The 19,702-nt window shown below is 42.7% G+C and overlaps 2 protein-coding genes across 3 annotated transcripts in view; both read right to left on the reverse strand.

The window, feature by feature from the left end:
* Positions 1 to 19,702, reverse strand: part of STK25 (serine/threonine kinase 25) — a 194,798-nt gene that overhangs the window by 123,749 nt on the left and 51,347 nt on the right. The window lies entirely within an intron of this gene.
* Positions 1 to 19,702, reverse strand: part of THAP4 (THAP domain containing 4) — a 69,593-nt gene that overhangs the window by 1,242 nt on the left and 48,649 nt on the right. For both annotated transcript variants that reach the window (XM_054039888.1, XM_054039889.1), the window contains 2 exons: positions 19,401 to 19,510; positions 17,991 to 18,094 (listed from right to left, as the gene is read on the reverse strand). In XM_054039888.1, coding sequence (XP_053895863.1) covers positions 17,991 to 18,094; positions 19,401 to 19,510 — 214 coding nt within the window. The remainder of the gene's footprint in view (positions 1 to 17,990; positions 18,095 to 19,400; positions 19,511 to 19,702) is intronic.

Here is a 19,702-nt window from a genome sequence, read left to right on the forward strand (position 1 = left end):
CAGGGGGAAGCTGGTCGTTTGGGCAGCTGAGGGGGAAGCAGTCTGGCCCAACTCCTCAAAGGTATTTAGAATTTTAAATTAGAAGCGTAAATCTCTTTGAGGAGCTGGGCCTTTGGGATTAAATACATTATTTTCCACTAAAATGATCAGCAGTGAAATAGTTAATATTGACACTTCACTCATCTCATTTGTAGTAGTGTCGCTGGTGTAATATGGGGTAAGCCACATCAGTGCAGAGCATATACATGGGGACCTGGCACTGCTGTAGCTACACTGCCACAAGTATCCCTAGTATACACAGGCTTAGATCAGAGATTTAACCCATCAAGATGAACAGGGCAGTTTACATTTCTCAGAGCTATTGTTTCAGAATTCAGAGTAACAGCCGTGTTAGTCTGTATCTGCAAAAAGAACAGGAGTACTTGTGGCACCTTAGAGACTAACAAATTTATTTGAGCATAAACTTTCGTGGGCTACAGCCCACTTCATCGGATGCATGTAGTGGAAAATACAGTAGGAAGATATATATATATATATATATACACAGAGAACATGAAACAATGGGTATTACCATACACACTATAAGGAGAGTGATCAGTTAAGGTAAGCTATTATCAGGAGGAGAGAAAAAGACCTGTTTGTAATGGTAATGAAAATGGCCCATTTCCAGCAATTGACAAGGAGATTGAAGTGTATATATGCCATCATGTGCCAGCAATGCCCCTCTGCCATGTACATTGGCCAAACCGGACAGTCTCTACATAAAAGAATAAATGGACACAAATCAGACGTCAAGAGTTATAACATTCAAAAACCAGTTGGAGAACACTTCAACCTCCCTGGCCACTCGATTATAGACCTAAAAGTCACAATATTACAACAAAAAAACTTCAAAAACAGACTGCAACAAGAGACTGCTGAATTGGAATTAATTTGCAAATTGAACACCATTAAATCAGGCTTGAATAAAGACTGGGAGAGGATGGGCCATTACACAAAGTAAAACTATTTCCCTATGCTTATTTCCCCCCACCCCCCTCCACACACACACACACAGTTCCTCACATCTCCTTGTCAATTGCTGGAAATGGACCATTTTCATTACCATTACAAACAGGTCTTTTTCTCTCCTGCTGATAATAGCTCACCTTAACTGATCACTCTCCTTACAGTGTGTATGGTAACACCCGTTGTTTCATGTTCTCTGTGTATATATATATCTTCCTACTGTATTTTCCACTACATGCATCCGATGAAGTGGGCTGTAGCCCACGAAAGCTTATGCTCAAATAAATTTGCTAGTCTCCAAGGTGCCACAAGTACTCCTGTTCTTTTTGTTTCAGGCTGTAAGCAGACTCAGGAAGATGCATTGTATTGGTTTACATCTTCAAGGTACCGTAAAGGCTTCCTTCAAGTCAGTGAGCTACACCAACATAAAACTGGTGCAAGAGAGTGGAGAATCAGGCCCATCATTATGAAAGCTTTGATCCTGGAGAACAATTCTGCAGCAAGAGGTGGAATATATGGAGATGCAGCTGTGGATTATATGGAGCTTTGCATAGAAGTGACCATATGATCACACATATAAGTGCACAGGATTACCCTGAGTGATCAGCAGTGCCTGAAAGTATCTTGGCATAGACTCCACAAGCTCAGCAGTTTGGCCCTTTGACTTAATTCAGTGCAGATTTTCTGCACGTCATCCACAAGATTTGTTTATGTTGCTTGGCCCCCTTTGCTCCTTCTCATGGTGAACACAGTCCCAGAGATTAGTGGAAATGAAGTCTCAGGGACTGAGGGCGCTCAGTCTGATAGCTCTGTCAAGTGGTTATATTTAATGGGATCAACTAGTCAAATTTAAAAATTCATTACATGTGATGCATTCAACTGAAAGGAAGAACTGAAAATGCAAAGGACAGTGTTACAGTCAAAAAGTTTCCCAATAGATCCACAATTTTGGACCATACTGTACAAAATACTTTCCAAAAGCTATATATCTTAATGAGATGCTGTTGTCAGCTGTATATATTTATATCTACAGACTCCAAGATTTAGATCAAACTCTTTCTTGCTTTTAAAAACAAACAGCTAAAAAAACGTTCGTCCTTCTTCTAATGGCTTTATTTACATTATCATCTCAGAGTGCTTCAGCATCGGAGACACCAAACAGAACAGGAACATTTGTTATGACGGAGGCATTGGTTGTGACTCAAGAGTTAAGACTGTTTGAGATCTGTAGTTAAAGCAGGATTTAATCCTGCTATTTCTCTCCTTAAGGATTTAACAATGGGTCCCAATTTAATACAATCACTTTACTGAGGACAGTGGAATTTTCCATAACTTTTAGAGTTAAATAGTCACGCTCTTTTGCAGAGGAAAGGTTTTTTAAATGATGCCTTTTGTAAATTTGACATTTGGCTCTGCCAGTCTTACATTTTTTATCTCCGTCTAGCTAAAGAAGCACAGTCCTCTGAAGCTCCGAACTTCACCCATATGCACACTTTCAAAATACCTTGGGCATATGCCACTTTTCAAAAGCGACTCCTTAACAAAACAGTTATTGCCCTCATTTAACAAAACCTTACTTATCTCTACCAAGAAAAGTTCAGACCCATCAGAGAATGGAAGTAGCCAATACTAGAGGGGCAGCTGCCTCTGAAGCACAGCTGTATGTTCCATGTTTCTGACAATGTGGGCTTAGGGTGACCAGACAGCAAGTTTGAAAAATCGGGATGGGAGTGGGGGGTAATAGGCTTCTATATAAGAAAAAGCCTCAAATATCGTGACTGTCCCTATAAAATTGGGACATCTGGTCACCCTATGTGGGCTATAATTCCCTCCTGTCCTGTCCTACTCCCTAGGATTAACAGGGGGCCATAGAGGAGGTGGATTTGGAGGGAGGGTGTCAGGGTTCCCTCCCAACTCTGAACTCTGGGGTACAGATGTGGGGACCCACATGAAAGACCCCCTAAGCTTATTTCTACCAGCTTAGGTTAAAACATCCCCAAGGCACAAATCCTTTCCTTGTCCTTGGACGGTATTGCTGCCACCATCAAGTGATTTAGACAAAAATCCAGGAAAAAGGGCCACTTGGAGTCCCTGTTTCCCCAAAATATTCCCCCAAGCCACTTCATCCCCTTTCCTGGGGAGCCATGAGAATAAGAATAAGGAAGAATGAGGTTTTCACAAAAACACTGTCATATTGTTAAGACTGCTTAAATGCATTTCCCATCAACACTATCGCTAAAAACCAAGACATTCACACAACTTGCATCCCTTAGCACACACTCACCTATGCACATACGCAAACACAAACACACCAACACAGCGCAGCAACACAACAAACCCACCTTCAATTCCATCAGAGAACCAATCACAATGCGCACCTCCAGTTCCTGACAATCACTCACGAGCTGAACTCCAACCTCCGCCCTTTTCCTCTTGAGCTAATACACTAGACTTTTTACCAGTACATGTATGTCTATAGGCAATTTATTGTAATCTGTGTGAGGCTGGGGTTTAGCTTGTGCATTTCAGTATGATTGTGAGGAAGTGGTTCTATGTTAGACTGAAAATGTATCTGTTATGGGGCTGTTTGGGCATTTTGATATCTGGGTGGGATGGCATACAAATTGAGGCTGGATGTGAATGCTGGTTTAAGTGGTGATTTCCTTTATTTTTATTGCCTGAGCAACCTTATCAACACAACTGCATTTCCTAACTGTAAACTAATAACAATTTGGTGGGGTAGATGATATAACACAGGTTGTACAGGCTGGGCACCATACTACTTTATCATTCATAATGATCTGTACTTTTCATTGAAAAACCTCAATGCACTTTAATAAGGGCAGGAAGTGTTATCTCCAATTTATGGAAGCTGAAGTACACAAAGGCTTTATGACTTGCCAAGTTCATAAACCAGATCAGTGGTGCAGCAAGGACTAGACCACCCCTTTTTGATACTGCTGGCATACAGGTGTGTCCTGGGATGAATCAATTATGGGAAACATGAGGCTGCAACTGAAAATTCCTATTCTGTTCTAATCTCAAAACTAACTCAATCTGGACCGGTTAGACCATGTGTGATGTGCTTCTCTGTGATAGAAATGGCTGATCTTAATGATTAGTTGGATGTCTAGAAAAAGAAAAGTGATTTATCTCAGCAAATACAAATGAACTGCACCATTTCCTGATAGCTTTACAAGGGCTTATGCTACATTTTGTCTTTCTACACACACTGTATATTGTGTAATTGCACAATGAAAGATTGCAATGTAAGCAACAAAATAAGGTGCGAGAACCTTACTTTAAAATTTCCTGACTTTTGTGTTTAAGCTCTTAAACTTCCTTTTACATTAACAATATTTTTGAAGGAGGTTATTTTATTTCAGTGTTTATGTCAAGCAATCACCTCTATTTTATGCATAAGAACGTAAGAACGGCCATACTGGGTCAGACCAAATGTCCATCTAGCCCAGTATCCTGTCTTCTGACAGTGGCCAATGCTAGGTGCTTCAGAGGGAATGCAAAATTGCTAATTCTCATGGATGTATGGTAGGTCTTGTGATATTTTTTTTCTTTAAACCTCCAACTGTTGGAATAATTTTATTAGCCACGAATCTCAGCTTTTTCTTATTTTTTAGTAAGTTTCTAGCGCTCAGATTGTAGCAAAAAGCTTGAAAATGTGAACCCTAAATACTTCAGCATTAGAAGACATATAAAAAGAATACAAATGGTACGATTTTTAAATCTCATGATTTCTAAGACAATCTCACGATTTCAAACCCTGACTCATGATTTTTGAATGTTTTGAGTTGGCAACATTCATATACTTCAAATTTAATCATCCACAAACAATTCTGATCCCATTATCCAAATCCTAAAATATAAGAAGGAATCTTCTACAGACAGGGGAATGAATTGAATGACCTAATCCTTTAGGTCTTTTCCAACTCTGATTTCTATGGTTCCACAACTGGACATTTCAAACAAGGCAGAGTAGTGAGTCTCTGCATTTGCAGGGTGTGCTATTTCCCCGTATTAGTGCTTTGGATGCTAAGAAGCTCTTCCCAGAGAGCTGAGTGCTCAGTTATGCCTTTAAGGTGCTGGCCTGTGGTGAGCCACACAGCCCACAAGGAATTCCCAGGGGCATTGCCCCTCATGGTGCACTAGTCTCTGGGAGTTCTCAGGAGTGCAGCCATTGCTGTGTACACTCTCCTCAGCCATGGTCCTTTATGTGTGGCTAGCAAGAGTAAGCCACTGCAGCTGGGGCTGGCTCCTGTGTGAGAGGCACATGAAGGGAAGCTCTCTGTGCCCTCCTTCCTTGAGTGCAGGGGCCAGCTGCAATCTGGCTCCAAGGCGTTATGTGGCAGGAAAGGCTAATTTCAGGAGAGTTAAGATTAGTTTAAAAAGCTTATGGGAGATGTAGAATCTTGTGTGCACTGAGGAATGGAATTCCAAACTTCACACTGCAGGGGTTTGTCTGGCTTTGTTCTCCCTCAGGTGACCAATGGCCTGAGATCAAAGGATAAACCATGCACAAAGGGAGTAAAGCTGGTCAAAGCAAAATGAGAAGTTACTGCCAATCTTGTACTGCACTGAGAGAAAATTAAAGGGCAGTATGATTTTCACATGAATAAATGTTCCAGTGAATTTCACAGCAACCAGAGGGAGAATAATTCCAGTAGAACCTGATGGGTTCCTAGAGTTTACCGGTTGCAGGTGGGTTTGTAATCAGTGTGGGTCAGCCGGGCTTCCGCTGCCGCTACCAGTGCTACTGTGGCTACACTGCTATTTATACTTGCGCTAACTCTTACGTGTATATGAGCAAGAGTCACACCCCTACCTCGAAGTGTAGACACAGCCTTAGTTAGCTGTTCTCTGAGCTACACAGTCTGAGGTACCCATTGTTACCATCATCAACACATCAATTATTTCCCCTCCTTTGAATGTACTATTCAGGCTTTCTCTGTGTAGCTTTCATCACTTGTCACCCATGTTACCCTGTTTCAAAAGGAAGGTAGCTAGCAAAATGCAAATCTTTTCCTTCTGGGCAGTGTGTGTGTCTATGTTACATATATATGTGGAGGGAAATTGCTTATATATCTGAGGATCTCCTAATCCCCCAAATTTAAGATCTCCCACCTTTAAAGCCCCACAACACAGTTATTCTCATTTTAGCTAATGAGGACTGGATAGGACTATTATGATAGGCAGTCAACGGTACCCTCAAAATTAGAGGGAGATGTCACTGTTCAGCAATACAAAGCACTGACTCCTTAAAAATCAGAGAGTATTGCCTCAACAGCAGTCCCGGTCATTGCTGACCCAGGCAACAAAAACTAGGAGCAACCACAAATGGACCCTGAATCAGTCCCACCTCCATATGTTTTTCATCCTTCCACACAGCAGTTCTATGGATTCCCATTTCCCCATCTCTCTCCAGTGCTTACTCTATATAGGAAATTGTCTTTTCTGCACAGCTGCTCTGGGGTGGCTGCTTCTTTCCTCTTCCATCAAATATTTTCAGGCAGAAATGGCACAGATCCCGCAAGAACATGGGACATATTGCAAGGACACAGCTCCTTTAAATCTTTAAGAAGCTGCTTTTCCTCTCTGGGGTTACAATCTTTTGCCTTTCTTGTTACCAATGGAATGTGTTTGCTCTGCCGAGTTCCTCTAACTCCAAAGAGAAAAAAGGATTCTCTGATGGAGGAACAATTACATTGAACGTTGTCAACTCTGCCACTACCCCAACCTAAGTTAAAAGGAATGCTGGGTCTCAGCCATATTTTGCTGTGTAACTGACCTGCTGAAGGGACCCTTGAAGGATGGACTCAGCTGAGAGGGGAAGCAAGTTCAGAAGAAAGGGCTGCTCAAAAATGAGAACCTTTCTCCCAGTTTTTCTCAGTGGCTTTTCTGGACACATGGTAACTCCAGAGAGCGAAAGACTCTGAAATCTAGTGTGTAAGAAAGGTTTTATAGAATAATGTTGGTTAGAAAGGACTGTATTGAGACAAGAAGGTTTCTTTCTCCTTCATGATCATAACAGAACAGGTTGGCCATCTGGCTGGTTTTGTGACTGAATCAGTCTTTCTTTAGTTTGACATTAAAGTCAGTTAAAGCAAAGCCAAAGTCATCCTTTTAAAAACATCATTAATATGTATGCAAATAAAAATGAAAGGTTCTCTATGGCTGTGTTTAATGCTTGTGGAAAGAGCCAGAGCCGAGAAATATACTCACAATTTCCAGAAAAAACACCAGCCCATTGCTCTAGCAGACATTCAGATAACTACTACCCTGGCCAGCCACCACCTTGTAACAGGACTGATAATAGGATACCCTCCCATAAGAGGAGATAAGGGTCATTAATCTTCAAAATGAGTCTGGTTGACTGCTCTCTAACATGGACCCTGCCAAATCACAGAAGGATGCTATGTAGATGCCATGACTGCTGAGGCTTAAAATTGGCAGGTTAAATGGAGCAATATTTACTCCCTGGTGTGCCAGAGTACTCATAACATGGGTTCTGCAGTGCCAGTAGAAGAACCTTTATTATATCTCAACAAAAGCACTGTGACATGCAATGCTCTGCTTTAGCTTGGGGGTTTTCATCCTATTCAAAAACTAGCCTGTTTAAAAACAAGTAAATTCAGTAAAACCCATAGTGTTTTCTTACTGTGGGTATTAGACCGTAAACGCTCTTTAGGGCAGGGTCTTTTTGTTCTGGGTTTGTACAGTGCCTACTGTAATGGGGTTCTGGTCCACAACCGGGGTCCTAGATGCTACCACAATACAAATAATGGATAATGATAGCTGAATGTTGGAAGAAGGAAACAGAGTGAATAATTTGTTACTCCTATGAACTGTAGGTTTTTTTCTTAAATTTAGTTTGATTCAAAAGGAGTTTCGGGTCCCCAATGGAGACAAAAAGCCATTGCACATCATGGAAGCCAGGGAGCTCACTGTTTCTCAAAAAATAAGCAAACAAATATGGAGTAAAGGGAAATGGGCATAGAGAGGAGGAAGTATGCATGGAGGGATGCCTCTTTTTGGAGCAGCAGGTACTGTATGTGGGAGGGGTGAAGGCTGGTTGCCTCACATAAAAAGAGTACATGTGGCAGTGGGTTGTGGGTAGGTCTATGACAAAAGACATTTATTTCGTGTGGAGTCGTTTGTCACATCTATGGGTGTTGGGGGACAGCACGTGGGAGAAGCATTAGCAGCCTCCCATGAACAATCTTGGTTTTGGAAGTGGGAGTGGGCTACTGGAAGTCTCCAACCCTGCTTCCCGTTATCTTGTGTCTAGGGCTATGTCTACACTAAAGTAGCTATAGCAGCACAGATATGGCACTGCAACTGTGATACAGCAGCTGTTGTAGAGGTGTTTCCTATGTTGAAGAAAGTGGATTTCTGTTTGTGTAGGTAATCCACCCCTCCAAGAGGCAGTAGCTAGATCAATGGAAGAATTCTTCCGTTGACCGAGCTGCATCTACAGTGAAGGCTAGGTTGAACTAACTCTGTTGCACAGGGCATGACATGTTCACAGCCCTGTACAATGTAGCTAGAACCATCTAATTTTTAGGTATACCAGGCCTACGGGATAGGAGAGTGGCCCAGAAGCAGTGATCCCCCAGAGATCTGTGCTACATGAGCTCCATTTCACGTGCATCACCTTGTTTTATTACTCTTGTACCAAAGCAAGGAAGAGACTGTTGAGCTACTTTACAAACACAATCACCCCCAAAGAATAACACACCTTCAGCATTCTAGGCTAAGTAAATTGGGTTCAGTACATCAGTTTTTCAAGGGCATGCATCCAGGGGAAGTTCTAATGAGCAAGTTTCTTCTTGTGAGCCCCAGCTGTTTACACACAGTATAAAGTAATGATGGATATGTAAAGCCTTTGGCTTAGTAATGCTGTTCTCCATATACAGGATTGTTAAGATTTTGTATGTAGGTTTTAACAAACAGCTTTTAAAAAAAGTAAAAATATTTAGAAATCAATCTTTTCCACAGCCACTCTGAGGAGAATATAAACGTTTTCTTTTTCAGCTTTGGCCCTACCTCTTCTGACAGTTCAGGAATCACTTTGAAATCTCAACTGTTGAAAATGTGTTTTTTAGCTTTTAAAAAACCTGTAAATATCATTCCCCTCCCCCATTTGGTGTGTCTCTCGATATAAAATGTTAATTGTGGCCCAGATAGATTAATGACTTGCTGATGCCCAATGGAAAGTTTGACAGTAATTCTCATCTGACATAATTCTGTTCATGGTTTGAGCAAATGAGAAATACAAAAGGTAAAAAACCAGAATCTTTGCTATTTTTGGCTTCTCCAGCCACCTATTTCTCACCTGAAGTCACAATGCAATCATTTGTGACCTCACAATTAGCTTCTGTCAAAAGGGTTTTGATGTCAAAGTATACAGATTTCAGATGAGAAATAAGTGGCAGTAGTAGGTGAACTAAGAAGGCTCTACTAATCAAAAGAAGCAGAAAAAATAATGATGTATCAGCAGCACTATTAAACAGAACATTTGTCAGGACTGAGACCTGTACAACCTTTAGAATTGTGGAGTCATTGAAGTGCTGATGATAGTCAGCTGTATGTCTCCTTTTCAACACAGTTAGTACAGTGTCATCACTCCCCGAGTGACTGACCAAGTTGGTGGGGATTGAAATGTTGAAGGTGATTCACTGTACATAAGTGATGCTTCCAAGCTAGAAGAAGCATCTGGAGGAATAAGCAAGAGTAAGATCTATGCTGTCAACTGAGGATGAATGCCCTCACCGAAATGGCTCACAGATTTGGGACTATTGCTACCCCAGGGCTCTCTGCAAAGGTGACAGTGATAGAGCAGACAGGCTCCACACTGGCAATGAGAGGGTTAATGAGAGCCTGTGGACCAATTGGCCCCACCCTATTACACTTGCAGCAGGTATCAGGCATGGAGAGGGAAGTTAAAAGGAGAAGACGTAGGCCCATTCAGGGCAGAGTAGAAAGGAGTGTAGTGCTCTCCTTCTCCTGATATGAGAGATGCCTGGTTGTAGCCCAGAGACTGGGCTAGCTTGCCAGTTGGACAAGGGATGACCAGACCCTGAGGGACCAGCTGAAGTACTGACTGTTTGCAAACAAGCCCTGAATAGAAGGGTGGTGTCTTGTGAAAGCACAGCTACATCGAACCTTGGAAGAGACAGCAACCTACCAGAAAAGGCCCACGGCTGGGTGAGTTGTGCCCTGATAGGCCACAAGGGAGTGCTACAGAGACAAACCTGGTCACAAGGACTGCAGTGACTTTTATCCTTTGTATCTAGCTAGGAAACTGCAACTGCTCCTCTCTAATGCAGACCTAGTAACAGTCATCAAGTTAAAAAAGTATGGATTGGATGAATGGACTATAAGGTGGATAGAAAGCTGGCTAGATTGTTGGGCTCAATGGGTAGTGATCAATGGCTTGATATCTAGTTGGCAACTGGTATCAAGCAGAATGCCTCGGGGGTCGGTCCTGGGGCTGGTTTTGTTCAACATCTTTATTAATGATCTAGATGATGGGATTAATTGCACCCTCAGCAAGTTTGCAGATGACACTCAGCTGTGGGGGAGGTAGATATGCAGGAGGGTAGGGATAGGGTTCAGAGAGACCTAGACAAATTAGAGGACTGGGCCAAAAGAAATCTGATGAGGATCAGCAAGGACAAGTGCCGAGTCCTGCACTTAGGAAGGAAGAATCCCATGTACCGCTACAAGCTGGGGACCAACTGGCTAAGCAGCAGTTCTGCAGAAAAGGACCTGGGGATTACAGTGGATGAGAAGCTGGATATGAGTCAGCAGTGTGCCCTTGTTACCAAGAAGGGCAACAGCATATTTGGCTCTATTAGTAGGAGCATTGCCAGCAGATCAAGGGAAGTGATTATTCCCTTCTATTTGGCACTGGTGAGGCCACACCTGGAGTATTGCGTCCAGTTTTGGTCCCCCCACTACAGAAGGGATGTGGACAAATTGGAGATAGTCCAGCGGAGGTCAACGAAAATGACTAGGGGGCTGGGATACATGACTTACAAGGAGAGGCTGAGGGAACTGGGGTTATTTAGTCTGCAGAAGAGAAGAGTGAGGGGGGATTTGATAGAAGCCTTCAACTAGTTGAAGGGGGGTTCCAAAGAGGATGGAGCTAGACTGTTCTCAGTGGTGACAGATGACAGAACAAGAAGCAATGGTCTCAAGTTGCAGTGGGGGAGGTCTAGGTTGGATATTAGGAAACACTATTTCACTAGGAGAGTCGTGAAGCACTGGAATAGGTTACCTAGGGAAGTGGTGGAATCTCCATCCTTAGAGGTTTTTATGGCCCGGCTTGACAAAGCCCTGGCTGGGATGATTTAGTTAGTGTTGGTCCTACTTTGAGCAGGGGATTGGACTAGATGATCTCCTGAGGTCTCTTCCAACCCTACGATTATTCTATGATTCTATGACCTATGCCTTAGTCAGCTTTCTGCAAAACTACAGTAATGAGCTGTACTTAGGACCACTTCTATAACAGAAGCTCTAGCTGGTACAGAATTTAGCCGCCAGCCTCTTGAGTGGAATAAACAGCCAAAAGAATACAATGCTCACACTTGTCTTTGCACTGAGCTTCTGTTTGTTTCCAGGTGAAAGTCAAGGTGTTGGTGATCATTTTAAAACTCTGAATGGTCTGGGAGCCAAGTACCTGAGGAACCATCTCTTGCCTTAGACCCCCAACACGTCAATAAGAGTCTCTCAGCTGATTTTAACTTTCAGAGCTTGGGACTGAACTCTTGTGAACTCTCTTAACGGGTTTGTACAACTCTGCCACGGAATAGGAATTCCTCACTTCTGGAATTCCTATTCCTTGGCAGAGTTGTACAAACTTCAGGGAATGAAGTAAGACACTTATTTTATTAATCTGTATGCCAATTTCCCCCCTCCCCTCCTGACAATATGGCTGCCAATATTTCAGCCAGCAGCAGCGATTGAGTAGTTCTACCTATTTTATTTCAAAATTTTGTAAGCACTCAGGTGCCATGATGATAAGAGCTCTATAAATCACTAAGAATAAAGAAATCAGATAACTAGAAAGATGACAGCAGCTCTTAAATATCGGCACCGGGGAGATAATTCATAAGAATGGCCACACTGGCTCAGACCAATGGTCTCCCTAGCCCAGTATGTCATCCAACAGTGGTTAATGCCAGATGCTTAAGAGGGAGTGAATAGAACAGGGCAATTATTGAGTGATCCATCCCTTGTCATCCGGTCTCACCTTGTAGCAGTCAGAGGTCTAGGGACACCCAGAGCATTGGGTTGAGTCCCTGACCATCTTGGTTATTAACCATGGATGGTATTATCCACCATGAACTTATCTAATTCTTTTTTGAACTCAGTTATACTTCTGGCCTTCATAACATCCTCTGGCAACAAGTTCCACAGGGTGACTGTGCATTGTGTGAAGAAGTACTTCCTTGTGTGGTGGGTTTCTTTGGTGTTTTCCACCCTGCAAGGATGTTAAATTTAATTACATTATGGTTGCTATTACTCAGCGGTTCTGCTATATTCACCTCTTAGACCAGATCCTTAGGACTAAATCAAGAATTGCCTCTCCCCAGGACTACCTGATCCATGAAGCAGTCATTAATGGTTTCTAGAAATTGTTGTTGGGTTTTCTTTTTTGTAGCCTCTGTAATCTCCCCAAGCATTTCCCAATCACAGTCACCATCCTACTGCCATACTCTTATAGTATGGAATTTCTATCCATAGAGTTTCTATGGTACTGTTTGATTCATTTAAGATTTTTACTATACTTTTATCTGCTTTCTTTCATACTCCCCTGACAGCATGACTTACTCTGTCATTTCTATATATTTTGTATCCTGTATATTACCGTGTCCCATTGATTATCATTGTTCCAAGTTTCTGTGAAGCCTATTATTCTCAATATTCTCATTTAATACTAGGCACTCAAGTTCACTCATCTTAGTATTTAGACTTCTCTCATTTGTATATAAGCACTTATAAAATCTGTCAATATTTAGTTTGTCTGCCTTCATGTGATGTAATTGAATGGGATTCTTTCATCTGACTCACTCTCTCTCTTCTGCTCCTACTTGTACTTTATCAACTTCTAGCCTCTCCTCTTTACTAGGCTATACAGTATCCCCTTTAATAAATCATCCCCTAAGAGATGTGTCTGTCTGAACTGCGTGTTCCTCCACACCTGTCGGCTTTCTCCCAGCCCTTAGTTTTAAAAACTCCTCTAAACTTTTTAATTTGATGTGATAGCCAAGGCCAGTCTTTCAGACACTGGTCTCCATTTTTGCAGGCCCGAACAATTATGGGTACAATTTTGTGCATGCAAATCAGACTACACACACTAGGACCCAGACTGTGTCTGCACAAATTTAGGCCCACAGTTATTTGCAACTGCAATTTTTATGCCAGCACTAAGGTGAGATCAGTTAAAGCCAGGCTGCAGGTTTGATCCTTAAAGTCCAGAATAAAATAGCACTGTGTTTGCTGTAGTCAGAGGTGGTCAGTGAGTATTATCAATACTTAACACCTTTTTCTCTAGCTACATCCAATCTCAAACATTTTAGATACTGAAGTAATTAAACTTTAATATTCAATAGCTCACAGTAAAATACATGCAAGACTGGATTGGTACCTTTTATTATTTTTGGACAGTTTTTAGGTTTGCTTCTTGCTGTTACTCTGCAACTGCGACTTCACAAATAGCAGTTAGGGCTCCTGCTGTGCCCTCAATATGCCAGCACTAACTCCAGCAGTGTAAGCTTCCTCACAGCAGTGTCCTATTAACTCCAGCTCTAGGGCTTTGGCAGAGAGTTCCCTCACAGCACAGCCCAAGTCACAGTACCATATATCCTGCAGTCTAAGCTTCCTCACACAGCAGGGCCAGCTATCATTCTGGCAGTTCCAAGCCTCCTTGCTGTAGTGCCTGGCCTATGACATAAGAGATCTCAGTGGTTTGAGCTTTGTTCCCTAGTCAGTTTCTGCTCTGGTCTCATGCTTTGGGTATACCTTCTCTGCACTGTTATACCAATGATCCACACTCGGGTTAGTCAAGCCTGGATGTGAGCAGCCACACTGCAAAGCCAGACCCCTATTACTGGGTCCTCACTGGTGCTGTACTCATGGTGCTGTGGCTAGGACTTCTGGGGGCACATCTCTTAGTTCTTTGTGCTGTAGTGAGCTGAACTGCTCTATGATTCTTTCCCAGCGAATTGTGGGAGAACTTGCCTTTCTCAGAGTTCCCCCAGGCGCTCAGAAGGAAAGCACTGGAGAACTAAGAGCGCCCAAGTGATTTAGCTTGTGTCCACACTGCAAAGTGGCAGATTAGTAGGCCAAGTTGAACCTGCGCTCTAACCCATACCCCGCCCCGCCAGGCCAGTTAGCCTGGCGTGAAAGCACCACTAAAGTTGAATGAGAGGGTTGTATGTGTAGATGGGAAGGGGGTTAGGGCCAACACCGGAGTAAGAGCCTGGGAACTCTGCAGTGAAGACAGACCCTAACTGAGCATGGCAGCAAAGTGCAGAGCTAGGCACTGTACTGAAGAATTATTTCCCAGGACTGCTTGTCCTCTTTCTGTTTACTGTTCCCTCTAATCTCCTTTAATCTGAGATGTGAAGCATAGGTAAGGCTCTGACAGAATAAATGACCTGTGAATAGTGCCCCCACCCGTGGTATTCTGCAATTGGGACTTTTCCTGCCAAATACCCACACAGACAACTGAAGCCACAACTTCCCAAAATGTTTGTTACTGCAAACCTATTAGAACAGCCAGAGGAACCGTAAGGGCAAACTTTTTCCTGCTTTGTCACACTCTTCAAGTCATAGGGGAGGCTGCTTGTTATCTGTCTTATACAGAACACAGAGGAACAGAGACAGGATTGTGCAGCAGCTAAATGTTTAATTAGCTGGTGGCAACAGCTAATTTCTTTTGTTTTCTTTATCAGGGTGAAAGGGCTTAAGGGTACCGCACAGGAAGAAATTCCCAAGTGCGCCTTCCTGGGTTCTCAAAGGGGTTTTTGCACTTGGGTGGTGGCAGCATCTACCCATCCAAGGTCAGAAAAAAGCTGTAACCTTGGGAGTTTAATACAAGCCTGAAGCGGCCAGTATTCATTTTTAAAATCCTTGCAGGACCCCAACTTCTACACTCAAAGTGCCAGCGGGGGGAATCAACCTTAACGATGTGTCTTAAGCATGATCCTTAAAATATAGGTAGATTGCACAGATCCTACAAAATGGGTCCATGTTTTAACTTTCTGGTGGTATAACTGCATAGTAACTGTTCCTCAACACTGTTTCAAGCATAGACAGGACCTTACATTCATTTTGGAGCCAGAGTTTCCCTAAAAAACCATTTCCCCAAGTAACATAATGCCTTTATCTGGAAAAATCATTTGCATTAAACATTTTACTGTCTGTGGTTCTGATTTGGTGGGAGCACCAAAGATGGCACTGAAGAGCCAAGGAACATTTACAGTGGTTCCCAAACTATAAGCTCCAGTCACATGATGCTGGTTTTTCTTCTTCCTCCTTCCTAGGTGTTTCTACAGGCATTCAGTCTCCTCATTGCACTAGTAATGTATAATGTGTAGGAGGGAAAGGAAGCTGGCAATATCTTCACCCCCTCTTGTTCACAGTCACACAATCTCTCAACTAAACTGTGGTCCACACCATAACACTGCATCCCATATTCTTCATAGAGATATTATGATATGATTATGGCATAACTATGATGTATTTTATACAAGACAAGTCATGTGAGATATCATTGAAAAAGTTATGATTTAGTGAATATAATTACCCTATTCATATGCATGTATCATTTTGGTATCTGAAGTTAGGAATATTGTCTATGTATCTATTACAAATGCGTTTACACCTGGGAAACGCCCACTAGGCAAAATGGCTGGCTGGAAATGCAATCAATGGACCATTAGGGAGAACAATGGGTCCTAGAAGAAGCTAATCTCCCACCCCGGAGCCTTCCCAGGGAGCCTTCCTGAGGACACTACAAACATGGCTGTTATGACACTATGGGGGCATGTGACCACATGGTACTGGACTCCATCTTGGAATACCAGTGTTTTTCCACTGAAAGATGTGGGAACCAAGCTTGGAGAAAAAGGGTTCACACCATATGCAAAAGCTTTTAAGGCAGGGGAGTGACATTTTGGTTCTTCACTGACTCCCCACCTAAAGAAGATTCTTGGAAACACCTGAGGAACAAGGACTGAACTGGGGGTGGGGGGGAGTGCTGGACCCAGGCTAGGGGGATTTCTAGCCTGTGAAAGGAATACCTGGGGTTTTAAGCTGCAAGCAAGTGCAGCTTGCCCCTTAAGAGCAGGCAGCTGGCTTAAATCATCATTTAGGGTGAGAATTTGCTACTCATATCCAATCTTTTTAGTATATTAAGCTTAGATTGCATTTTTGTTTACTTGCTAGGTAACTTGCTGCTTTGATTTGTTTGCTATCCCCTATAATCACTTAAAATCTTATAATCACTTAAAATCTACCTTTTGTAGTTAATAAATTTATTTTTGTTTTGTTTAAAACTAGTGTGTGTGGGAGTCATAATTTGAGGCAGAAAGTTGTGTATATTCCTCTCCATATTGAGAGAGGGGGTGAATTTCATGAGCTTACGATGTACAGTTCCCTGTGCAGCACAAGACGGTATAATTTTGGATTTACCCTCCAGAGGGGGGTGTGCACTTGAGTAGCTGGGCAGTTCCTTAGCTGAAGCCTTCCCATGCAGAGATGATCTCAGCATCTGTATGTAGCTGCAGCTGGATGTGTCCCTACCTGCATGTGTGCTGGTAGGGGCTTGAGGGCCTGTCATAGCAGTAAAGTGTAAAGGTAGCCCAGACTTGTGGGTCAGGGTCAGTGGTACCCCAGTTCCAGATGGCACAACCCTGATCTAGATTCATTAGATGCAAGCTCCCGGGGGGAACCCATCACAACACTGATCTAGGTTTATTAGATGCAAGGTCACTTTGGAAAATGTTGGTTTTTGTTTTTAAATGTAGCTAGTGTTCTATGTATATTGTTTGTGTGCATGTCTCTGTGGGTCTGATCCAAAGCCCACTGAAGTCGAGAGAGAATCCTACTGACACATAATGGGCATGATCCGAAGCCCATTGGAAAATTTCATAAATACAGAACCAGGGCTCATTCAGGGACTTCCACAACTCCCAGTTGTCCCACATGAGAGTTGTTTGTTTGTCCAGGTACATAATTTGGCCCATCCCAGTACCAAAATGTATTAATTGAAAGTAAACTAAAGTTTCACAGCTTTATTTGAGGAGCAATGAAGGGAATAGTCTACCGAGGATTGGAACCCTAAAGCCCAAGTGAAAGAGAGCAGAACCTGAAATGAAAAAGTTGTGGATCACAAACAAAGCACTTAGACTTCTCTACAGAGTGCCAGTGCAGCTCTACTAAACACCCTAAGGAAATCTGGTGCCAATATATCTCATTTGTGTACTCTCACATCACAGAGACCAGCAATAAAAAAAACAACAACTAATTCTAGGTCCACTCAGCTCTTACAATTTCAAGGCAGATACACTGACTATCATGCATTTTATGATGTTGGGGTCTCTTAGTTTCAAAACAGACCCTGTCTGCTCTGCCTGGAAATCAAAGATTCCAGGGCCATTTTTCTCACAGTAGGGATATGCCTCAGTGGCAGAAGTTCCTCTGCCTTATTGATGTCCTAAAAGCAACGGGAAAAAATAAATACCGTCTGAAGACTACAGAGGAAATGAGAGAGGAAAGAGACTGAAGTATTTCTGTGAACATTTTAAAGTTTGTGTGTGGATTTTTTTGTTTGTTTGATTAAAAGGATGTTTTTCAATGCATCTCCTTAACTGGCCATCTCTGGGGCGATGCGATGTTGGGCAGGTACTCATCACAGCTAACTGAATGGTTGTGTCAAACCCCAGGACACTCACCTGCTCCACATGGGGCTTCTTGGCAAAGGAGATCCTGGCTATAGAGTGAGAAGCTATAGACAGCTCCTGTCCGTTCACCTCTCCTTCCTCCACCTCCACAAGACCTGGAGTGAGAAGGGATATTATTAACATCATTATAAGCTACAAAAGGCTAACTATACTGCAACCACACATGTAGGTCTGTATAAGTGTACACAGCTCTTCCTATTGGCATCTACCAGTGCAAACAGCCTAGTTAACAATTTGAAAGAGAAACGGGCAAACCTACTGCTCCCTGCCTACATGATATAATCACCTGCCAGGATATGCTGTGCCATTACTCATAGTGGAATCAATAACATGAAAGTGCAGTTCAATAGAGAGCTAACAGAGTGCTCAACGGATGACTGCTAGGTAGTTATAGATGCAATTTGAGAAGCTGACTGGATTTTAAAATTCTTTCACTTCTAATAATTTGGGTGAAGTTCTCACCACAGCTCTATCCCCTTTAAGCAGCCTGGGAAGGCCACTGTAAATTAGGACTGTCTAAATTATGCCAGGGGCACCTGAGCAGCCCAGGATAGAGAGGGTGCAAAGGTGGCTTAAAGCCATGGTGGGCTCTGAGTTCTGTGATGCACCCGAATAAGGTGGACCGCTGGAGTGTTGTTAACACAGGTAAGAACTTTTTTAAAAGAAATGTGACCTGTGGAAGTCTCTAAGGAGTCACCTGGCAATTAGCCAAATAACATGCTAGCTGTAATAGGAAGAGTTGCATCCTCACAATTTCCTGTTTTGAACTGGGGTGTGCGCCTACCTACACCCACAGTGGGATCTACAGTTTCCAGAACACTTGTGTTTCAAGTAGGGAGTAGTGGAGGAGAGAAGGACACTATCAAGGGAATGGAAATGTTACACCTTACATTTAACTTGGCAGGCTGCTTGTCTTCTGCTATCTTCAAGGCTCCAGACCTGTATTTGATTTTCAGTTTTTTTAGTCATCCTTTGTTTATAAAGCTGTGCATGGAAATTGGAAGGTATTTTGGGGAGCTTCATCCCCATCCAACTTATTGTTCTATTCAAAAAGAGGACACCCCCTAACCTAGCATAGGACTGGAATGGTATCCTAGTTTAGAGTCCTGTGATGCCCTTGGAGAAAACCGGGGCCTAGTTCTTCTCCCAAAGCACTACATGAGTCACTGGCAACTCGTCACTCACAACAGGTTTCACAGTGCAGGAGCTCATTCATACCAGAGGTAGAAGTACTGCTTCCTGGTGCTGGATTATCAATTAAAACAGATTATAATGAAAACCTCATACAGGTCCAATAATGTTCTGAAGCATGGATGTAGGAGACTGCTGGCCCTTCTTCCCTCCCCCACAGAACCCAAATTTAAAGCAATAGTGCAAACTGGTAGGGTATCGGGCCAGTACCTGTGTTCTGGGCACTGATGAAGGCCACCTTGTTAGTGTCAGGTTTGAGGCGGATGAATCCACATTCTCTGTGCATTGGCTTCCTGGTGTCTGGATGGAAAGCATTAAACCTGTTGGGAAATCAGGATACTAAAACTACCAGATTTCTACTATGGAAGAGTAGCAAAATGCAAGGTATTCAGCCCAGTCTCATCACCAAGAGCATGATACTTTATTCAATGGTATGGTCACCAGCTGTACCTACATTATGAATAGAAGAATACAAAAAATGTCTCCACACTATGGATGCACCGGTGGTTGGC

The sequence above is a fragment of the Malaclemys terrapin genome, chromosome 9, assembly GCF_027887155.1.
Source record: "Malaclemys terrapin pileata isolate rMalTer1 chromosome 9, rMalTer1.hap1, whole genome shotgun sequence".
NCBI classification, from domain to species: domain Eukaryota; kingdom Metazoa; phylum Chordata; order Testudines; family Emydidae; genus Malaclemys; species Malaclemys terrapin.